The 24,204-nt window shown below is 44.1% G+C and overlaps 1 protein-coding gene across 1 annotated transcript in view; it reads left to right on the top strand.

The window, feature by feature from the left end:
• EPB41L4A (erythrocyte membrane protein band 4.1 like 4A) overlaps positions 1-24,204 on the top strand; it is a 192,934-nt gene that overhangs the window by 119,516 nt on the left and 49,214 nt on the right. The window contains exons 9-12 of the mRNA XM_080920217.1: positions 278-341; positions 12,798-12,889; positions 14,326-14,403; positions 18,935-19,056. Of these exons, the coding sequence (XP_080776343.1) occupies positions 278-341; positions 12,798-12,889; positions 14,326-14,403; positions 18,935-19,056 (356 nt within the window). The remainder of the gene's footprint in view (positions 1-277; positions 342-12,797; positions 12,890-14,325; positions 14,404-18,934; positions 19,057-24,204) is intronic.

The raw sequence follows: 24,204 nt of genomic DNA, 5'->3' as shown, positions 1-24,204 counted from the left end.
TGTATCCAGGACTAACTGGTGTTTCACCTCTAAGCGGTGGAGTGGAGGGATTGGGGAGGCCCTGTGTATGACTGGAAGGTCATACCTTTAGGCCTGAGATTCCAAGCTTCTTTGTGTGTTAGTGAAGAAACAGAGAGAGGATGTTCTGCAGTGTTCCCGTGGTATAAAAGAGCCTGCATTCCTCAATCCTTTCCTGCTGGCTGCCTCTGTGAATTTCTGCAAACCCACGTGCCCTGGAAACAGCAGCAAACACAACACTGTCTGCTTTGCCTTTCAGGCCTCGGATTACGAAGGTGCACTTCAAGGAAACCCAGTTTGAACTCAGAGTCTTGGGAAAAGACGTAAGTTTCTGTGGGCATCTAGCTGCACTGTGAGAGGAGAGACCACTACCTGCTCACTAGTCACTTAAGAGATGTGCAGAGCAAGGCTGCCGTGCCCTCCTTCGGCGGTGGCCTTGCTGAACGAGGTTAATTATGTCACACACACATTTCTGCAGAAGGGGAAGAGGAATGGTGGCAGGGAAATACCATTTCCGTTTTAACAAACTAACGCAAACCTTTCCAGGCGGAGGAGAGAACAGGGTGATCTGTTTTGTCCGAAAGTTGCTTTTCAGACCTGCCTGCCTGTGAAGGTGGGATTCGTGTACCCTGAAAGGGGTAGGCTGTGTGGAACCACACATACGCATCTTCGTTTTGCTCTGAAGTAAACCAAACAACCCACTGGGGATCAGATGGTCTTACCCTGTTGAGTGTGATAGACAAACCGGATGGACATTCTGGATGCTTTCGAGGGAGACCGGAAGCCGAGGGGTGGGGCCTGCTGACCTCATGACACTGTGGCAGTGTGTGGGCAGTGGGTACAGCCTGTGTTTTCACACCTTCACGGGTAGCTTGTAGAAGTTGTCCAAGATGGCAAGGGTGTGAGAGATTCCATTTGATCTGTCTGTGAAAATGCTGCCTCCTCTGCTGTTGGTGCAACCCATGTGGGATCAACGGGTAGAAGATGAAAGGGCAGGGGTTCTTCCTCTCCTCCTTTTATTGTGACGTCGTGCAGAGTTAAACTGAATATGGAATTGAGCCGACTTCTTTTATGCTTCTCATAAATTCATTTTCAGACAGGATCTTGGTATGTTTTCTTGTCTGGCCTCTTGCTGTGTAGTCCAGGGTAGCCTTAAACTCACAGCAGTCCTCCTGCCTCAGCCTCCAAGTGCTGACTGGTGACAGGTGTGTGCTACCACAGCCAGCCTTGAATTGACCTTGCTTTGATGCTAGCGAGACTTTAGGTATAAGCCGGTGCTAATGACCACACATGGAGCTGTCAGAACTGTGTAGCAGCCCCGAGGGTTGGGGACAGGGTATTTAGCAGAGCATTTCACATGTGCAGAATCCTCCTTAATATCTGTTACATGGCTGATGAACTGATTTTTGAGGTGAATTGCAAAGTTCAAAACTCTAATACTGTCCATTCTTCCTCCAGACCGATACTTCTCAACCTTCCTGACCCTTTAATGTGGTTTCTCAAGCTGTGGTGACCCCCATTACTTTTGCTTCTACTTCATAACTGTAATTTTGCTGCTGTTGTGAATTGTAATATCTGTGTCTTCTGATGGTCTTATTCAATCCTTATAAATGCTCATTTTACCCTTAAAGGGGTCACAACTTATAGGTAGAGAACCATTGCTCTGGCCCCACCCCCGAAAGACATGGCCAATGAAATTAGAACTAAGTTTTGAGGTGAATTTGAACTTGTGAGGATGGGAAATTACCAGATCTACAGACAGTGGTAGTTCCCAAGTCACATGCAAACTATACATTAATTGTATAGTTTCTATTTTGGTGGGGGCTTGAAATTCATTTTGTTTTTAATGTCTAATTGGATATGTCAGTCTTAAAAGATACACTAGTGTATGAGTAGATTAAAGTCATTTGAGAAGTAGAGAAACTAGTTAGTACGATTTTATAGTTTTCTCTGCCTTGCCATGAGGTTCATAGGGTTTAAAGCAGAGAGCCCCATCTACCAACTGCAGGATAGACAGGACTCCCAGGGAGGTACCCTGCTATTCAGAGCATCCTTCCCCCTTAGGCCTGAGCTATTTTTGTGAGTCCCTTTTTTTCTTTTTCTTTTTCTTTTCTTTTTTTTTTTCTTTTTTGTCTTTTGAGCTATGTGTATGTTATCAATGTAGCGCTTTAAAGTTTCTTCTGTTGTCTCAGGAGAAGAAATTGCTAATTTCACCAGTAGCCTGAACTTTCAGCCTCTTATGTGTCTTCATTACCAGCCCAAACTGAGGACAGCAAGGTTGATGTACCTGTGTCTTACCCGGCGTCAGCCTCAGTAGTATATCTCCAGATGGCAACTGGTTTCCTAGGCATTTACTCAGCCTGTGACATTCCAAGCTTTGAGATGGAATTCATGTTGGGAGAGGCCTGAGTCACTGTGTTCCCATGTTCTCATCGTTTTAGGTCCTCGAAGCCGGTAGGAGTGTGACTTTTACATAGGTACCAAAGCTGGCCAGTCACTGAAGAGGCCTTTTCTCTTTATAGCCCAGGCTGTGACCATGAATTCCTTATTACCTCTTTTATCCTATCTGCTGAAATTACAGGCATGCCTCATCCTACAGTTGTTATTAAATAGGCATATTGATTTAACCAAAACGTTCTATTTCCTGAGTATTCTTGCTTACAGCTCCCCCCCCCCCTGCCGCCCGTTCTCCACCAGGGTTCCTCTCTGTGAGGCAGTGATTTGCATAATGGTAGAATTAAGTTGATTATTATGGAGGCCTAGCTGTAATCACAGATTGAATTAAAAAGCCCGTTAAAACCCATCACCTGGAACAGTCATCTCATTCAGCTTGAAAAATGGCTGAAATGCTTAGTCTGCTGGTTTTCTGGTCGGCTGGTCTGGCTAGAGACTGAACCACATGAGCTTAGTGCTTTGAGGCCAAGTTCAGAGGCCTTTAGGCATTATACACACTTCAAAGTGCACTGTGGTTTGAGCTGCACCCCACAGAAAATTGAAACTCTGAATAAAGGTGTTGCATAATAATGGGAGAAGATACAGGAAAATACAACGTGAAGAACGAAATTAGTTTTTCCTATTATCCTAAAATTTATAGGTGATGATTATTAACATTTTGTTATGATTGCTTATCAATTTTTTGCTCCATTACTGTGAATGTATTCTGTGTTTATATGTGCATATATAAAGATATTATCCCCTGCATGATTGTATACATCCTTCGGTGTTCTGTTGCCCAGTCTGGCCTTGCAATTATGAGTTTTCTTGCCTCTGCCTCCAAAGTACTGAAACTGTAGGCAACGCACCATACTCAGTATGTGTGGACATTTGTGCTTGGTACTGTACCATAAAGATTTCCCTTCTTCTTAGAGTCACACGTGCGTGCCTGCTTGGAGTTGTGTTAATCCCATTTTCACGTGGTTTACCGTTTCTTTCTGCTGTTGCAAATGTGCACTTTCTATTGCATTTGCCTTTTGTGTTTTATTTTTAATTATTTGTTTGTGAACAGCTGTGTGTGGGTATGTGCACATGTGAGTACTTATGACAGCATTGGGTTTCTCTAGAGCTGGGTTTACAGGAGGCACACATGACATGGTTGCCCAGAACTGAACTCAAGGCAACACTAATCATTCTCTCTAGCTTCCCCTGCCTTTTTTCTTATTTTTTTTTTTTTTTTTTTTTTTTTTTTTTTTTTTTGGTGATGCAACTTCTCAATCTGTAGCCCAGGTTTGCCTCAAACTCCTTGCAACCTTCCCACTTGAGCCTCTAAGTGCTGGGATGACAGACATGAGCCCCACACCCAACAACTATGAATTCCGAATATAATTCTCATAAATTGTGTAGCCCAATAAGTATGTGTGTATGTATTGAAAGTAGGTCATGTGCTTCTGTCATTTCTGTGTCCCATTTGACCACATTGGTTGGAATGTCTGTAAGTGTTAACTGGTTTGGGAGTGCATGTGTGCCTAGCCATCCATCATCCATCTGTCCATCATCCGTGAAGGCAGAAGATGGCAGTGCTTTGCCCAGACGAGGGGCTCTAATTCTGCACTTAACCACTGTGGTACTTAGGGTGTGGGAAGACAGACAGAGGAGTCCTAGGTACTTACAGCCTTTGTCTTGAGAGGCAGGAGATGGAGCCCTCCTCAGTGGGAAGGGAAAGGCTGTGTGGGAGGAGCCCAGGAACCCTCCTGTGCATGACTTGAGTTTAGGATTTTTTCCCCAGGCATCTAAGCAGAGATATTGAATAAACACTAGACTGTAGGAGTTTAGGGTTCAGGATCAGAAATAGCATAAGAACTTGAGAATCATAAGTATATCCCAGTATGATAATTTTGATAGAAACTGGGGAAGAACTCAATCAGTTTTCTCAGCTCTGGCAACAGTGAGAAGGTATGATTCCAAACCTAGCCTATAACCTGACATACAGGAAGTGTATTTGTGGATGTTGAGAAAGACGAGTAAACGATACTGGAAGTCCTCTCATTCTGTTGCTTGACTCAATAATATTCCCCCTGCCTCCCCCATGTTACAGACTTGGTCAGCTCTCTTTGGTCTGGAATGTCTCCCTAGCATATCTTTATCTTTTATGGCATGGAGGTTTTAAACGCCACCCACCCCTCCTGTCATCAAGCAGAGTCCTTTCCTGATTCCCTGCTGATGTGTGGTTAGAGTGTGGTACGCATTCCCAGCTGTGTAGTCACACTGCTGAGGTCCTGTCTGTCTCAGAGGTTCACATCTGGAGAGACACAGTGGTCATCTGCTGGCCTTTTTTGTCTGTGGCATTTGATCTGCTGGGCTATGATGTCACCTAATGTCTCCAATGTGTGATTCCTGTTGTGGGTAGCCCTGCCCCCAAGCTAGGAGGTAAGTTTTCCATGGGGAGACCTGGTAGGTAAGTGGATGCAAGCACTTCTCTGCTCATTAGAACTCTCCTGTGTAGTCAGTCTTCACTCGTTTTAATCTCCGCCAGTCTCCTACGGTAAGGCCGGACAAGGCTGGTTTTCAGGTTCTCCCACGCACTTCACCTTGATTTTCAGACCTCAACAGTAAGCTGGATGAAGAGCCCTACCCTCTCTCCTCCACTTATTCAGCTGTTTTTGACATGGCCTTACTAATCTTTTTTCCCTCAGTGACTTACGATTCATTCCTGTACCTGGGGGTTTGGAGATCCAAGAATTCCTAGGTTTGATTGGTAAGCGCCCCTACCCTTTCCCCCCTCCCCGCCAGTCTGACCTCTGTGCTCCTTGGATCTGTTCGCATCATTACTGTGGTTCTTTTTATTTAAAGTGCAATATGATATTTAGACACATCTTGTGTCTATTTTGGCCCCAGTTTAGGATCAACCACATCTCTGAAGCTCCTTGGTTCCTTTCAGTGGGAAATGATCCAGATCTTGGAGAAAGGGGTGACTGTTACTCTTTGGTAGCTTTTCTGCCTAAGCTTTTTGGTGGCTAGAATCTATGCATGCATATATACAGACACTGCCCCAGATACACATACATGAAACAGGAATGTATACATATGTGCTTGTGCATTTAATTGTGCACTTGTATACAGTTTAGAAGCGATGGGATTGCCTCATGCATGCCTTTCTTTCTGTCCTCATCTCATGCTTGATGACCTTTCTTTGACCTTGAGAACCTCTGCTCCCAGTATCTGCACACTGCATCAGATAGTGTCAGAGTTGCTTTGGTCAGGACACTGAGCTTGCAATTTTTCCACCCACATTCGAGAACCTGAACTGTCTCGTGTTCAGAGTTTACATGGCCTGCCCTCTGTCCCTTCATTCCTTTCTTCCTGCTTCATTGCTGTGGTTGTATACACCCTCAAAATCTAATTAGGTTTATTTATTTTCAGTTAGGGTTCCTTCTGCTGTACATTCTTGCTTGCTTAAGTCTAGGTTTTAAATATGTAGAAGATTAACTTTCTTCTAAAGGTTGTAACTGTATAGAAAGATGTGCTCGGAGGAGCGTCCTGAACTCCTGTATTCTTTCTGTCCTTTCTCACCTTTTCTTGAAGCTATTGGGTTTTACTGCTTTCTATGCATGTATATGTGCCTGCACATTATTCTTACTTAACCTGAAGGTTGCATAGCGTAAAGGTATTTATACTTTTCTCTTTATTTTTGATCCAGAAATAGCTCTGTTGTTGAAATATTCAATATCAATCCTGGGCTTCTACCCTGCCTTTGACTATTTTATTCCCAGATAAAAGGCACACACAGCCTTTATATTTATAATGAGCCTTAATCAGCACAAGAGCTAGGCAGATATCTATCCTCTATGCTATTATGTCTATTTCCCAGCCAATAATCCCATTATATAATTTGCCATGTTTCCTCTGGGCTGCTCTTAACTCCAATTAGCCAGCCCACATGGCTGTTATTTTAAGATTCTTACTCTGTGGCACCTTCTCCTCTCTTCACCTTCTTCTGTGTCACCCCTTGTGGTTCTCCTCTGACCTTGAACTGGCCTGGGAACCCTGAACCCCACCTATATCTCTTCTGCCCAGCTATTGGCTGTCAGCATCTTTATTCACCCATAATAAATGACGTGGAGACAAGGTCATATAACATCACTTGAGTCAACCAGGTCTTGGGGACCTGCACTTAACATTACAGTACACATAACAACAGGCCAAACCTCAGCAAAACTATGTATCTGTTCATCAGGAACTTTCTGGTTCTTTTTTTTTTTTAATCATTTCTTTCCTGATGCTGGGGTGGACCCCAGGTCTTGTGTATACCCTACTCCTGAGCCTCACCTTCCTCTAGTTCTCATAAGCTTCAGTGGGTGTGAGCCCCATGGTGTAGTTACCCCATTGCTTGAGCTTGAATATTCAGGTATTTTTATATTCTTCGGTGAGTAACTGACCATCAGTGTGTTTGGAGTGGCTGAGTGGCAGCAGGTCTTTGGCGTAGATTGTTCAATTAAAGGATAAGTCAGTGTGCAGGCTTTTTGTTTGACATTTCAGCTCCAGTCTCACACAGTTGTCCATTTCTACCCACAGTATGAGGGTACCTGAAGATACCTGAAATACAGATTATCAAGTGTGGCCATCTTAGTAATATTTGGGCCCTGATGCTTGTAACACTTTTTGTTCCAGTCTTTTATAATTAATGATAGGCTGCTGGGGTTGTGGTTAGGTATCATGGCTTAAACTCAAGGCTGCCATTGACTAGCTAATGTTGGACAGTTCGCTGTTCTGGCTTCACCCATGTCCCTTGCCTGTAGTGGGGGATGGGGTGGGAATGGTGGGAGGATATATGGTCACCTCTACCTATAAACACCGTAGGAGACTGAAACTACCTAGCCCATGGCTGGCATGAGAAGCCCCGGTCTGTGCTTCTCTCCTGAGCTTCTGTGGCCTCCGCCGTGGCCTCCTGTGAGATCACTTTGCTTCTGCCACCCTTGCTTTTGGATAGTTCATGCTCGGGCTGGAGGGAAGCCTGCATCTTTCAGCCCATGGTTCTTCCTTTACTTTGTTACTCGTTTTGCTGACTTTCTCCATAATTAGAATAGATTAAACCATTATTCCCCGAAAAGGGGCAAAACTTTTAGAGTGAAGGCTATCAACTACCATTAACTGTAAATAAATGGAATTAATCCATTAAAAACTCATTGTATCTTACCAGATCTCTATGACTTCCCTTCAACAAATACAGTAGTGTCATTAGACTGTTTCCTAATACGAGCTCCCAGCACGTCACCCACTCAGCTAGCTTCCCAGCCCTTGTTTTAGTATTTTTGGCTGCATAAGTCAACCAGGGTGGCATAGTGACCCTGTCTGAAAACTCAGCCACCACCAACAAAAACCCAAGTCAAACAAAGCTATGCAGCATGTATTTCAAAGGTATTTATAATTGAGGTGAACACATGTACTATATACGCTGCATGTGTGTTCAGAAGTGTTTGTATTTTCTATCTTTTCAAACTGGAGTACTTAAAATATACTTTTTAAAGACACAGGTCTTTGTCCAAAGTAATTAGGTAAACCTCCCAGTTCCTTGCCTAGTGGACATCAACAGTGCATATGGTCATGTTAAACTGTGAGTGATTACCCAGCATGCCCCATACTTAGTTAACCAGAGGTACCTGTATGCCAGTGCCCTAAAGCTCTCCTGCTGTGCCTTCCCCTTGGGTATGGTACATAAAGACAAAGCTTGGCCTGAAAGAATACGTGAGATGTACTCGAGCCTTTAACATTTCTCTCTGACTCCCCTTTTTAAGTAATAACAAAAGTGGCATTATTAAAAAAACAAAACAAAACAAAACAAAACAGGTTTGAACTTGGCGAGCATTGAGGGACGATGAAAATCATTAGAGCAAACATCAAGCCTGTGTCTCCAACTTGCCAACACAGTCCAGTGTATTAAAACAGCAGCCATTCGGTCTCAGCCACTTGAAAGGATGAACTTTCCACCTGTACTTAAGTCTGTATGTCTGGTGTGAGTTTCCAACCAAGGAACGTCTACATTTCCCAGCGTCACTGCTCGCCTTTGTTCTATCAGATTCCAGAAGGAAGTTATCCTACTCCTTTGTAATCAGGCTTTTTATCCTGTTTGTTTCTCCCATCATGCCTAAAGCAAGTTTAAAAGCCCAAAATACTGGGCTGGAGAGATGGCTCAGCAGTTAAGAGCGCTGACTGCTCTTCCAGAGGTCCCGAGTTCAATTCCCAGCAACCACATGGTGGTTCACAACCATGTACAAGGGATCTGGTGCCTTCTTTGGCCTGTAGGCACACATGCAGTAGAACACTCATATATTAAATAAAGATTTTAAAGTACAAAATACTTATATTAGTTTGGTTTAGATTGAGTGCTAAAATACCCATAGTGTTTCAGACTTCACATTTCTCTTGAGCCTCTCCTGCTCCTTGGCGAGGCCTTGGTAGGAAGCCTCTCTGCCACAGGTCTTTGGGTATTTTAAGAATTAAGAACAACTAAGACTTAACCATTCTTAGAAACACTGGTCTCTTTTGCTCACCAGTGACCTATGCATTCTATCTTTTAAAAAGTACAATTATTTAATACTGATTTCTATATGTGAGTGTTTGTGTATGTGCGGAGGCACATGTGTGCCAGAGCACACTTGTGGAGCTCAGAAGACACTTGTGGGAGTTTGTTTTCTCTCTTCTCAATGTCGGTCATTGGCCTTTACTTCCCCCCCTCCCCCATGCCTTCTATCTTGAGTTGCTTCTAGTGACTTTGGATGTGGGAATTGTTTAATGGGATTGTGAATGTGCTCTTTCCCATAATTCCTGCGGGCAGAGGAATGACAGGACACACACCTGTGGTTGCATCTCCACAGAAACACCACGGGACTTCGTGACGCAGGCTCCTGTGTCAAGAAGCACAGGCTTGAGAGACACTGAAAATGGAGTGGACACTTAAGTAGCTGTGCCTCTGCCGTGTAAACTGCTTCAGTGATCCTGTCAGCAGTGAAACACACAGAGCAGAAGTCAGCAAAGTAGCTGTGCATGCATGCATATGCACACACACACACACACACACACACACACACACACACACACTCACACACATTCACACACATACATGCTTGCACACATTCACGAACACATGTGTACACATGCGCACACACACTCACACACCTGTTCTTCAGATCACCAAGAGAGACATTCAACAACAATAAGCAGAAACACCTAGAAGACGAAAGGTGCTTGGTTGGGAATTTGTGGATATAATAATACAGGCGCCCAAATCTTCCCAATAATGCAATCAAGGATGTGCCCCAACTTGGTTCTCCTCAGAGACCCCAGGAACAGTGCCGTCCGCATTCTGTCTTCACTACAAGTGATTTAAGCTTGGCTGACTTACTAACTGGAAACAGCAGACCCAGACCGCAGCATGAACGACTCAAGTGTTCGAGCCGGTCGAGTGACTCAGCAAGCTCTGGATGCTGGGGGAGGGCGTTTTAGCTGTACTCAGAGGCTTTCTTCAGTTGGGAAATGTGTGAGTGGCCATGTCTGTCTTCCAACGGTCCAGAAATGCCTTGTCAGCTCCTTGGTGCCAGCCGTTCATGACAGAAGTACCCGGAATTTACTCCGAATACTTGGCTCTGGTTTCAGTAACATTAATCTTCCTTTGGTATTTGAATCATTCCATCAGTAATGCAGAAGAAAATAGGTAGCTTGTTTGAAGCCTTCTGTAAATGGGGAATGAGTTCATACTTGCATTTGTTCATGACAGAGGTAATTAAGAGGGCCTGTGGGAGGCTCCTTGGTTCCTCTAAAATGTATGTGCCCAAGATATGAGAAAACCCAAATTCCAGTTGCATTTGAAGTACCTTTTATCTTTTCATTAGTGATGATGGATTAAAATATATATTAAGAATTTAGACATCCTTTGACATCTTTCAGTAAGAAAAGCAAATAATATAGAGACATGAAGAATAAAGATAAACAATCCAAGCAAAGTTTAAAATTAGGAGGGAATCTATTTCATTTCAAAGACTGAGTCATTTAAAATTTGCCTGGTACCTTTGGACATTTGGGTTCTGTGTAGTTAAAGTTTTTTGAAAATTTGGCTTAAGCACGTGATGGATGCTTTTGCTGAAATGTGTGTTGGATACTTTGTCTTCAGTACTGTTGCCAGCAAGTGCTGAGGTCGTGTTCACTGACTGCCATGCCTGATGCGTCCCTTGTTGAGACGCACAGGGAGATGACCTGTCCCCATGTGCGGCAGCCTGTCCTGTTATCCTTCTTTCCTTAGTGACTTACCCTGGTGGAATTCACTCACAGGCAAACTCTTAAATGGTTGACCCATATACTGTAGTTAAGACAGTCCAGTGGTGGCCAGATCTGGAGACAGGGTTCTTGGGGACAGTGGCAGCAGGGAGGGATGACCTGTTGATTGTGAATCCACCTTGTGTCCCCTGTACTGTGTGTGGGCGTGTGCTCACCTTTGAAGAGAACTGGAAGACAGCTTGCCCTGTCAGCCCTGTCAGCCCTGGCAGCCCTGTCAGCCCTGTCAGCCCTGTCAGCCCTGTCAGCCCTGTCAGCACTCCCGTCTCTTCAGGGGAGCTGGAGCCTTTTTACCTGCTTCAGTCTCTGCTCTTCTCCAGCCTTAGGTCCATTTGCAATTGAGGAAAAAAATATTCTAAATTCACCGAATGTCTTTCTCATCTCTAGCTTTATGGTCCTACATCTTGCACGAAAGTCACCAGCTAGTCTCACTGTGGAAAGCAGTGACTCTTTGAAAACCAATTGGCCTCCTTTCGTCTCTTGAGGTGTTTCTCCCCAGCCTCTCTGACACATTGTCTCCTGAGTCATCTTGATCCATCTCATATGCATCATCCTGTTGGTACCTTTAACACTTGGGTCTGTCCTGACCATCTACGTGTTCTCAGGGGACAGTGCTTGTGTGAGACACTGTGGGATCCTTTGAGCAGGGCAGCTGTGTACGCACTGGATCACTTGGCATTCTGTGAGCATGTCAACTTAATATCTTGTCCTGATTTTCTGCTTTTAATATCTGCCCATTTTCTCCAGTTTCCCCTGTTTGCTGCTTACTAATAGCAACAGCCAAACGGAGTGCCTGAGAATCTCCCTGAAGTCCCTTCCTTTACTTTGTAAGGTTTTGATACAAAGCTAGCTTTGCTGTGAGGGGAACGGTGGCCGTATTTCTGCCACGCTCCACATTTTACAAATCCTGAGTTGGCAGAGTCATTCCACCTGGGCTTGGGAGGACTTCATGAACATTCTTTGTTAAAATGGTGGATGGATATTCCAGTTACTCCTGTGCACGGTCAATATTGCATTTATGTGTCCATAGGAAATCATTCAACAGGGGTTGCCGTGTTCAAGACTGCTGTTTGACTTTTAAATTTGATGCTAAATTGTTGATGCGTTTATGGTGCTCATTCTGGTTTTGCTTTACTTTTTGGTTAGCCATTTAAAATCGCGTTTCACACTCCGACAAAATAGAGTCACCTTTAATGTGTTTTTATTTTCTTATATATCGAATAACCACTAGATTAGAATGGCAGTTAAAGGCTGTGTATGCCTGTTTCACGACGCTGCATCTGTCTATACTTTAATTCCATCCCCCAGATACTTCAGGGCGCTGGAAGCTGCCTCTCTTCCTGGGAGTCTCCTGACAGAGCTGACTTGTGATTTTTCCTTCCGTAAGCAGTAGGCTTAAGCACCGGATGTGTAGACATCTCCCCCTTTCTTAGGAGCCAAACTCCACAAGGTTTTTGTGTACACGGGGGGCTGCTTATGACAGGCAGTCTTGTAGGATTCCTGTGCCGTTGCTTGAACTATTCGTAGTCATGAGATGAAGCAGAGGAGGTAGTAAAGGTAACTGCGTTGAGATTGAAATAGAAGTTATGTTTCATAATTGTGGCCAATGGGAAGTATTTTTGTTGCTGTTGTTTTCTGAGACAGAGTTTTATTGTGCAGCCTTAGCTATCCTGAAACTCTCTACACTAGGCTGGCCTGGAACTCGCAGAGATCTGCCTGTGCCACCACTGCCTAGCATGGAAAGTAATTTTTTAAAATAAGGTTGTAATTAAGTATTTGTGGGTACATATACATACACATATGTATATATGTAACAATAATATAGGAAAAGAGGTTATTAATTTGAGGAGATAGGAGAGAAACTGGGAGGGGCTGTAGGAAGGAAAGGGGGAGGAAAGTAATTTTTAACGTATCCTTTTGGTGCTAATTTCTGTTCTCTGAGTTTCTGTTCCCTGAAGGAGGGCTGCCATGTGAAGTGCTCCGACCAGTAACCGGGGTTCTCTGTCTGTCTCTTGCAGTGTAATGAAACCTCATTCTTCTTTGAAGCTCGCAGCAAAACTGCTTGCAAGCACCTGTGGAAGTGCAGCGTGGAGCACCATACATTCTTCAGGTATGTTAATGGCCTCCGTCAGAAGACACGAAGGTGCTGTTTGATTGTCATGACAGGTATTCTGTTCCATGAATGTAGAAATGTTTCCTTAACTTATTCCGCTCCCCAGTCTCTAGACTGCATTAATGCACATCTGTACACATATTGTGTGTGCATCGATGCACACACTGATGTCCAGGTAAATCTTTGCTCACACTGTGAGAAAGATTCAGGGACGATTTTTGGAAACTTTATGTAAAAAGCTCAGAATTACTTAGCGCCTGTGTGGCATGGATGGAAATTCGGTGCTTTGCTGTGAATGTACTGCAGGTGAGATGCCTTTGAGGTATCTCAGTGCAATGGGTAATCCCCCTGCTTCTGCCTTCCACATACTGGGATTGCAGGCATGTATCCCCACACTCAACTCTGTAGGTATACTTTCTACATTATTACAGTTTTTTTTTAAATAGTACTGTTTTGTAGCCTTGTGTTGTAAAGTTTAAGTCAAAACAAAGCAACATTAGGTGATAATGTTACATTGTTTATCGACTCAAGATTGGCTTCTTCCCCTTCTTCCCATATTCTTTATGTTGAACGGTTTCCTTCGTATTGGGGGACATCACAGAATGACTGCTAATCCTTTCGGCACATGCCTTCTCTCCCAGCAAGAAAGGCGGAGGCAAGATCTCTGCATAGTGACTTCCAGGCCAGCCTGGGCTACATAGTGAAGCCTTGTCCTTTGTACAGTTTGTACTAGTCTGTTAGGGGAGAGAAGTGACCCAGGAGCCCAAGACTTTCCACATTCAGTGGCCCAGGATCTCTCCATGCTGGTGTCTGTTCAGAGTACCCTGACATGGAAAATGCTGGAATATATTGTGCACAGAGTGAGCCAGCACCGTCTAACGTGACGAGCTGCTATTCGACCTTCACATGAGTAAGTTAGGATGGCGACAGGATTCCCAAGGAAGTATAGAAAAGAATATGATGACCTGCCATCCATCTTTCCTGGAGACATCGGCAAGTCTGAGTGTCTGATATTTACACACCTAATATTCCAATGTGAGTTGTGTTTTAAATTTAGCTTAAGGTAACTGGTTTATGGTTCTTGACCTGGACACATGGCTCAGTTATTCTGGGAGCTTGCTGTCTTATAGAGCATTTCCAGATCTCATTGTCAGGTAGCTCAAAACTGTCTTTAGCTCCAGAGCCAGGGTATTTGATGCCCTATTCCGGCCTCCATGGTCACCTGCACTTACATGCACGCACATGCAGGCGCAAACACACACACATAATTAAACATAAACTTTAAAATAATTGCTGATTTTTTCCTTCCTAGTATGTAGAATAAGGAGAATATTGTGACTATCTCTATTAAATAGTTTCCCATGTAGCTCTGTGTTCAAATATTATATAAGTACTTGCATTTACATCTTTGGTTTTCTTTTTAAATTAACTAGAATGCCGGAAACAGAGTCAAATTCGTTGTCAAGAAAACTCAGCAAGTTTGGGTCCATAAGTTACAAACATCGGTACAGGTAAATGACATCCCCCTTGGGGTTTGTGTATGTAAATAGGTTTTTAATTTAGTTACCTACATACAGACATAATGAAATATGTGAGTTCCCCCTCCAGCAGTGCCAACATGCTGTATAAATACATCTTTCCTGACAGAAACGAGTTTCCAGTTTTAAATGTATTTAACATCTCCATTAGCTATGTAAAGTTATGGGCTTTCGGAGCACAGTAGACTTTATTAATTCAGGGTTCATTTTGTTATAATGATCAGTTATTTCCAATTTTGTCCTGTGATTATAAAACAAAGAAGAAATTCTGGATTGCAACTGACTGTTTATGATGTTAGAATATTTAGTTGGTCCCATACTGAATGCAGTATATCATTTATATTCTACATCAGAACATATCTGTACACACAGAACTTACATAAGTATAAAGCCGCTTATAGTACTGCTAGTTACACATTAACCTTGCTGCGTGTTAGAATACGATTGTTTAATACTGACTATTGCTTCCGATAGTCATCACGGTCATCTGTATGTTACCTACAGTGAGGAAATGAAGACTCGGGGAAGCTAAGGGACTTCTTACAGTGACCTAGCTAGGAAGTAGAACCCTCGTCCCCATGGCCGGTGCTTTCCAGTTGTTAGAGAGGCTCAGCCTGGGGAGGCAAAACTTTGAACACCATGAGCGCTTTCTTCAGTACCCACCCTAAAAGTGGAAATGAGCTTTGTATTTTGCAAAAGCATTTGTTTTATTTGAGTTCCTTCAGTTCCATGGAGAGCTGCGGTGTGTGAGGAACGCCTTTAGGGCTCCCGATATAGAAAGCCTCAGCTCAAGCCCCTCTGTCACCAAAGAGATGCAGTATTACATAGGCAGAGAAGCCCCCAGGCCTGGGGAAGCCAAACTGGGTGCAGAGATGCCACCTGAGGATGGAAGGCCACTCCATCTGCTGATAAAAGACATTAGTGGATGAAATGCTTCCATGGGAGATTTTAAGAAAGAAAAGTTGGGTTTGTAAGGCTACAATAGGCCAGATCTCAATTCTTCCCTTTTAATGCTCCCACTTTGAAGTGTCAAATCTGAGACAAGAGGCAACCGGTAAGAATGATAAACGGTAATGTCAGCACTTCCTGTGAACATGGTATCCAGTAGGATATTTATCCTCTTGATGGATTAAAAAAAGTATTATTTATTCAAGGTGCTTCTGATTTTGTATGAAGGTTTTTGTTGATGTATAAATATATTTAGCCTTTAGCTTTTCAGAGTTCCTTCTTAGACAAGAATATAATTATGAGATATCTAAGAAGATAGTACTTACTTTTATTCTGAGAAGAATGGGTGGTAACTAGTATTTGTGCTGTTTGTCCAACCGTGGTGTTGCCAAGGCTAGAGAGAGCATGCTTGAATCTGTCTCTTTGTCAACGGATGGCAGCTAGCATGCAGGCATCTGTTGTATTAGTGCTCAGATGATTGAAATTATAACCATGCTGTTTAACATATGCTGGAGGTAGCTGGCTTCTGCAAATACAGCCATACCTGATTTCTCAAGTTTATTGAAATGCAAATATTATGGCTACTGGGAGTCACTATTAGAAAGTATTTTTATTGCATTTTGCATATTAAATATAATTTTTCCATGAAAGCAATTAAAGGTAACCTTTGCAGAACTGGATGCTCTGCTAGCTCTTCTCTGTTTTTGTGGCTAATATTAACTGCCTGTTAAATCTTAATGAGGCCCAGATCTATTTATTTGTGTGTAAGAAGCACTAACTTCAATGCCACCCGTGGGAGAGAGGTGTTTCATCTGTCTGGCCAGAGGTCAGCAGGTCAGGTCTCTGATTGCTGGGTGGCACTAATGTAGGCTGATTAGTGACAAGAGTTGGCAAACTAACATGCCTTTAACCAGTATCTTGTGCCTGCCTCTTTGTTAAGGTAATCTGGAGATGCCCTGAAATAGTTCTGGAGTTCAATAGTCACCTCTTGCAGGCTCTGAGGTGGAGGCAAAGGAGCCATGTCCCAGGAGCTGCAGTGTGTGAATGTGTGTGTGTGTGTGTGTGTGTGTGTGTGTGTGCTGTGTGTGTGTGTGTGTGTGTGTGTGGTTTTTGTAGGGGCCCTTGTGCTGTGTATGTAAGTAGAGGAAGACAGGCTTCCAGACTTTATTTCTCTTCTGTCTTAGGCCTTGCAAAATGCTGGGGTGATTCTTGCATCTTTTAAAAAACTAGTTATGAAGGGAAGAAAAAGTACTTAAGAAGGGAAAGCTAAACATTTCTAAGTGGTGTGGAACAATCAGGTCTCAAAATTAAATTGGGAAGAAGGCTTAGCTGAAGTCTGATGCATTGATTCTCTTGTTTTTATTGAGGAGCCAGTCATCCGAATTGAAGGCTGATTAAATCTTTGACTAATTAAGTATTTTGTTACATATTGATATCTCCTTTTTGGAGTCCCTTGAAAATTAGCCTTTCCTCTTAGCTGTTGCTAAGCTCCCTGAAAGGCTGAGTTGCTGGAATTTCATAGGAGGGCTGAAGAGCAGAGTCCTCTCTGCAGGATTGAAGCAGAGGAGCTCTCAGATTTCGAGATGTGTAAGAGCCCGGTTCTCAGGATCTCCTCCGTGGTGTCAGGTGCTTTCCTGGGCACGGCTTATTTGATCTGCACAGTGGCCCACCAAAGAGGTATCCCAATTACAGAATAGAAACTGAAGCACTCTCTTGGGAAAGTAATTAAGCTAAGGACCCGCAAGCTGCAAATCTGGTATCTGAAGGCCATGTAACTTTCCCCTCTTGCCTCTCCTTCACTTTGATGCTGAACTAACTGTGTGTGGCTTTGCCAGCCAGAACAGAAGCTACAATGGCAGGGTGTGAGGAGGCATGGAGGTGAGGTGCCTCAGAAGTGCATACCCATCACTAACACCACGGAGAAGCAGTGCGCGGTAGGAAGAGGTGCACCGTAGTATAGATGACAGAAAGGGACTGTAGAGATTTAAAAACAAACAAACAAACAAACAAAACAGCCTTCAAGGACCAAACGGCTAGGAAAAGGCAGCTCTGAGTTTTCCATGGGGCTTTCAAATTAAATAGCTGAGTGTTCTGCCCCTCCATGTCGGCAGACTGCTCTGTACCCACCAGATGGGAAGCCTGAGACCCATTCCAGACCTGGGTTTTCTGTAGCCTGTAGTACATTAGTTGGTGTTTCTGGACGTTAGTCTTACTAATCTCGGGAAGTTATGTTCTTACTGCTTTGTTCCTGAGAGAGAATGTATGAAGAAAAACTGAATACTAAAGCATAATCTCATTATAAAATGCCCCAGTGGTCTGCATATTTAGTTATGTTTTTATGACAAATGGATTTTCCTCTGTGCAGTAAGGGATACACTATCCAAGCCTCTTTGACATCAGAGAAAGTCTGGAGTAGGGGGTCTTAATCTTCACGTTCAAAATAATAGGAGCATGTCTTGTCTCTCTACGGGATTTTTAAAGCGTTTTTGGAAAAGAGCCTGTGCACATAGAAGCCTCCAAGCTAGAGGGGGAAGAGTTTATTCTGCTTTGTAGCTTCAGAGATCTCAGTGGAAGGAGAGCTGGGTCCGCTGCTCTGGGTCTTTGATAGAAGCATCATGGCAGTGGGCGTGTGGGACGGGACACTGGTGAGCTCGTGCTGAGGACGACAGAGTGTGAAGGGAAGGAGAGGGTCCAGATAGACCTGGGTCCCAATATATACACATTCACTGGAAAGGCACCTCAGTCACCTACTTCCTCCAGCGAGCCCCCACCTTTTAGCCGACTGCTGGGCTACAAACCAGTGGATTAATCCACTGCTGAGAGTACCGACCTCACCACCTAGTCATCTCTTATTTGGGGCCAATGGTCGGAGGCCAAACTGTCAACACATAACACTTTGTGTGTGTGTGTGTGTGTGTGAGAGAGGGGGGGGGGGAGGAGGAGGGAGGGAGGGACATGGTGGGGGAAAGGGAGAGGGAGAGAAGCTTAGGCTCCAAATCCTCACACAGTCTCTGGACAGTCAGGCCTGAGTGGGCCTCTAGACCTGTCTTTCTACCTGTTCCTACCTGGACATGGTTTGTTAAGTGAGGAGATACAATAAAAACTGATTTGCAAGAGCTTAGACAAATCCCACCAATATTGCTGGGGATACTGTCCAATTGTTACTGCATGAACAGGACAGTCTTGTAGAATTACCCCTTGCATGGTTCCCCCATCATGACTTGTCTAATTTTTGGCTGTAAATCTTAAGGCCAACAAGAAACATCTATTTTTAGCCTGTTTTCCCCCCTAAATCTGAGCCCAACCTTTGGTAAACCCTCTCTCCCTTCTGGTCCCTTGGCAAGCTTTTTTCATATGCTCCCAATCACTCCCTGAGTTTAGTGGCACCTTCTTGGTAATAATATAGGGGCATCAATTAAAAACCTCTGCACGCTTATGGCCAGTCGAATATGTGCTTCTTCCCTTCTTTTTCTTTGCTAGACACTCTGGCTGGGCTGTGTTTAGTTCTGTGGCCGTACGATTTTACTCTTGCTAATCAAAGTGTCTCGTTTTCAAGCGGCAGGACGGCTTTGCAGATGAGCCGAGATCTTTCTATCCAACTTCCCCGGCCCAATCAGATCGTGGTGAGAAGTCGAAGCAAGACTTACCCCAAGAGGGTAGCAAAGACACAGCCCTCCGGTGAGTAGCCACCAGACCGCGGACGCCCAAGCGCTCTGGCATTTTCTTTTAGGCTGGTGTGTGAAACAAGTTCAGGTGGTGACTGGGGTTATATAACCCTTTTGTTTATTATCTTACTATCTTATTGTGAATATGTGACACGCATGTTTATATGTGTGTAGGTATATGCTAACATTTTGTATATGTAAATGAGCGTGTACATGAGCAATGGACATGTGGAGATTGGGACAATCTTGGGTGTTGGTCCTCGATTTCTGTTTGTTTTTGTTTTTGTTGTGTTTTGTTTTTTTAAGATAGGGTCTCTTCATGGTTGTTTATAGCTGCATATACCAGGCTAGCCGACCTGTGACCTTCTGGGGATCATCTTGACTCTGCCTCCATTTTACTTAGGAACAAAAGGGTGCACTACCACACCCAGCTTGTACTTGGGGCCAGAGGGTGTGACTCAGGTCCTCCCACCTGTACTGCAGATGCTTTGGCCATCCAGCCTTCTCTCCAGCTCCAGGCTGTCTGTTGCTAATTCTGGAAAGTTTCAGACAGCCAGTAATTATTACTACTTAACATTATTATTGTTATTTTTTGTATTTTGGAGGAACAGGGTCTCAATATAGCCCAGCCTTGCCTAGACTGTGTAGACAAAGCTGGCCTTGAACTCCTGATCTTCCATCTCCACTGTCCAAAGTGCTGGGATTATATGGATAGTAATTGGTAATTAACAATGAGCAGGTGGGATAGTCCCTTGAATAATTTGCTATGCCTTTTTTAATGATTCAACTTCGGTTTTGGAGAAGTTTTAAGTGAGTACCTTACTAATTTAGTGCCTCTGAGATTGAACCAAAATAGCTTCTAATAAATGGTTTTAAATATATATATATATATATATATATATATATATATATATATATATATATATATATACATATGTATATATATATATATATATATATATATATATATATGTATGTATGTATAACAAAGCATCGTTGCTATAATTGTGGTGCTTGAGCAGCTTTTAAAAATTACTGTTCTTTGTTTTTGTTGTGAACATAATATAGAAGTACATGAAATCACAGATGCACATTCATATTTGATTATGGATATCTTATGCATGTGACATGTAACCTCAGTAGCAATGCTCAGAATCTCCCAGTGGACCCCAAATTAAATCGTCAGCATCCTGCCTCCCCGGTCAGAGATCATGTCTAACACATGAGAATCATAAACTCTTCGTAACTTTACTGTGTGTGGAGCCCTTTTCTGAGCATGTTTAATTGTATGTTGTTAATGTTGTGTAAGTAGGCCATGGGATGCAGTCTTGGTATTTTTTATCAGCTTTATGTACAGAGCAAGTGTTTGTGTAAAGGCTAAGTGTTTCTTATAATGTGTATCGGTTTTTCTCTGCTAGTGTTGGTGAACATGGTATTGTTTAGCTATTTTATATTGCTAATATATCCTCTTTCTTTAATGAAGCCACCTGGTCAGTCAGTCTTGATGTTTGGTGCTCAAAATCACAGGACTTTTCTGGTCTCCAGGCCTTACACACGCAGCATCTCCTTTCAGCCTCTTTATTACCCTGCAAGGCAGCACACTGAAAAACACATAGTTAGTTCCACTTTACAGCAGAGGAAAACATGGTCCTAGGAGCTATAAGGAGGCATGGGGCTTTCTATTTAGGGTCAGGAATCTGTTCTTTTTAGTCTTCTACTGTATTCTTTGAAATGAGTTGTTAAAACCAACATCTAGCCATTGGATAAGAGCTGGTGTAGCCTGCCTGCCTGCCTGCCTGCCTGCCTGTCTGTCTCTGTGTCTGCCTCTCTTTTCTTCCCTTTTCGTTCCTTCTTTTCCTTTTCCTTCCTTCTTTTACTTCTTTCTAAGACAGGGTCTTTCTCTTTTATAGCTCTGGCTGTCCTGGGACTCACTATGTAGACCAGGCTGGCCTCGGGCTCATAGAAATCTGCCTGGCTCTGCCCTCAAATGGTGCAGCTAAAAGGTACTTGCTAACCAAGCCTGACTTGATGTAACATTTGACATTCACTGCTTCTCTTCATCCTCACACCAAGCCCATGAAGGAAGTGAGTGAGTTTGTTGTATAATTTTCTGGGTGTAGGAGTGACACCTAATTTACCTTTTCTAAAGTCAGTTCAATCGGTTTGACTTTAGGTCTCCTCTTCACATTAGTCTTGAAGACACAATCTTTTATGATTCTTGTAACCCCCCCAAGTTAAATTCGCAGTAGAGTACCTTGCTATGACCCCCATTTCTCTAAGTAGGACTGTAAGATTCCAAGAGTACTGTGGAACAAGTCTGCTGTGCCCTGATTTTACTGTTCGTCATGAGTCCGGTGAGACAGAACATGCAGAGACAGTCACATGAACTGGATGTCTTACTTACTTCTTCTGTAGGAAGGGTAAGAGAGGCCTAGCATCCCCTGTGAGCTGGTCTCTCAGTGTTTGGCAAAGCTTCCTGGGGCAGGTAGAATCTTAACTGAACGTGCCTCATTCTGCCACAAGGAAAGGCCACAGAACTGTGTTCTGTACTCAAATAGTCACATGAGGCACCAGGGCTGAAGCTCGGGCCCAACAGGCATCCATCCGGCTGTTCAGGGAAGAGCTCAGCTGTCCTGGAAGGACTTTTCTGACTCACAATGTCACCTTCCCTGGGAAGCACAGGAATAAGGGCTGGGTGTGTCAGATGCTTCCCAACTCAGCCCATGACATTTCCTACACATTTGACAGTTAGTTTTGAAAGGTGCAGACAAAGAGAACTGGGTTAGTCCAAGGTCACCCAGAGAGATTTTCTGCAATTACATAGTAATCCAGGTAAGCCAGTGTCTTAGGCACAAACTTCCAGTCTTCTAACTGCTGGTCTTATGTTTTATTTTAATGTATCATAATGCGTTTGTTTGTTTTTAATGTAAGCAGTATGAAGTCCCATTGCACTAACTGCCCCATGCTTGTGAGTAATAAGCAAATGTTCTTTTATGTTTTTTGTTTAAACTCAATGAGTCTAATGAACTCACCCATATGCACATGCATGTCGGATCACCCACTGAGCAAGGACCACTTTCCAGGGGCCGCACTCCTGAGAACGAAGAGTGGCGCTGGCCTCCTAGGTTGACGCAAACATTTGAAGAGAGCTCCCTAGTCCATCACGGTGAGCATTCCTGTCCAAACCCCTGCCCCCCAGGCCCTGTGGAGGAGGACCATCTCTAGGCTCTGTGGAGGAGGACCATCTCCAGGCTCTGTGGAGGAGGACCATCTCCAGGCTGTGTGGAGGAGGACCATCTCCAGGCTCTGTGGAGGAGGACCATCTCCAGGCTCTGTGGAGGAGGACCATCTTCAGGCTCTGTGGAGGAGGACCATCTCCAGGCCCTGTGGAGGAGGACCATCTCCAGGCCCTGTGGAGGAGGACCATCTCCAGGCTCTGTGGAGGAGGACCATCTCCAGGCCCTGTGGAGGAGGACCATCTCCAGGCTCTGTGGAGGAGGACCATCTCCAGGCCCTGTGGAGGAGGACCATCTCCAGGCCCTGTGGAGGAGGACCATCTCCAGGCTCTGTGGAGGAGGACCATCTCCAGGCCCTGTGGAGGAGGACCATCTCCAGGCTCTGTGGAGGAGGACCATCTCTAGGCCCTGTGGAGGAGGACCATCTCCAGGCTCTGTGGAGGAGGACCATCTCCAGGCTCTGTGGAGGAGGACCATCTCCAGGCTCTGTGGAGGAGGACCATCTCTAGGCTCTGTGGAGGAGGACCATCTCTAGGCTCTGTGGAGGAGGACCATCTCCAGGCCCTGTGGAGGAGGACCATCTCTAGGCTCTGTGGAGGAGGACCATCTCTAGGCCCTGTGGAGGAGGACCATCTCCAGGCTCTGTAAAGGAGGACCATCTCCAGGCTCTGTGGAGGAGGACCATCTTCAGGCTCTGTGGAGGAGGACCATCTCCAGGCTCTGTGGAGGAGGACCATCTCCAGGCTCTGTGGAGGAGGACCATCTCTAGGCTCTGTGGAGGAGGACCATCTTCAGGCCCTGTGGAGGAGGACCATCTCTAGGCTCTGTGGAGGAGGACCATCTCTAGGCTCTGTGGAGGAGGACCATCTCTAGGCTCTGTGGAGGAGGACCATCTCCAGGCTCTGTGGAGGAGGACTATCTCTAGGCTCTGTGGAGGAGGACCATCTCCAGGCTCTGTGGAGGAGGACCATCTCCAGGCTCTGTGGAGGAGGACTATCTCTAGGCTCTGTGGAGGAGGACCATCTCCATAAAGCTGCTCGGGGAGAGACAAAGACAGATGAGTCTACAATAAGGCCTCCTAGTTTCAGCGTCCATCTTGCCAGCCTGCCTACTCCTCTCCCTCCCACACTGGTTTCCCCAGCCCAGCCTTTCTCTCAAATCTCCATTGCCAGGACACAGTCATCACTGACTAGCCAAAAAAGGAACAGTTCTCATTTATTTTACTGTAGTTTTTAATACTAGTTTGGGAATACAGTGCATTGGTAAAGTGTATCAGGGTCCTGGATTTCATTCCTAGAGTTGGGAGGGGGAGCTTACAAATTTTCACTGGCTAAAGGAAATAAAAGTATTACTCTAATAAATAACCTGGCTTATATATTTAAAATATTTGAAAACTTTGACAAAATGGCAAAGTAAAATCTTTTTCTTTCCAGTATTGGGGATTGAACCTAGGTCCACATACTTTACCACTGGTTTATATCTCCAGATTTCTACCTAATTTTTATCTTGAGAGACTGAAGACGTGGCTTAGTAGTTAAGAGTACTTGCTGCTTTTCCTGAGAACCGAAGTTAGGCTTTTAGCATATGTAGAAGATGGTTCTCAACCACCTGTGACTCCAGCTCCAAGGCCACATGCAAACACACTTACATATAATTAAAACATAATAATAATATATTTTTAAAATATATTTTCTTTGTTTTGGGTCAGGGTCTTGATAAGTTGTCCAGGCTAGCCTGTTCTACCAGACCAAGCTTAACAATTTTTAAAATACGGAGTCATTGTTTTAAGACTCTACTTGAGGGAGCAGGTGGGTAGGTGTGTAGGGAGTACCTTAGAAACAGGGGGAGGGGAAGAAACAGGAGGTGGTTCTGGAGGGGAAACTGGGAAAAGGGGATAACATTTGAAATATTTGAAATGTAAATTT

Source organism: Micromys minutus, assembly GCF_963924665.1.
Source record: "Micromys minutus genome assembly, chromosome: 8".
Taxonomy (NCBI): Eukaryota; Metazoa; Chordata; class Mammalia; order Rodentia; family Muridae; genus Micromys; species Micromys minutus.
This window is presented reverse-complemented; position numbering and strand designations above follow the sequence as displayed.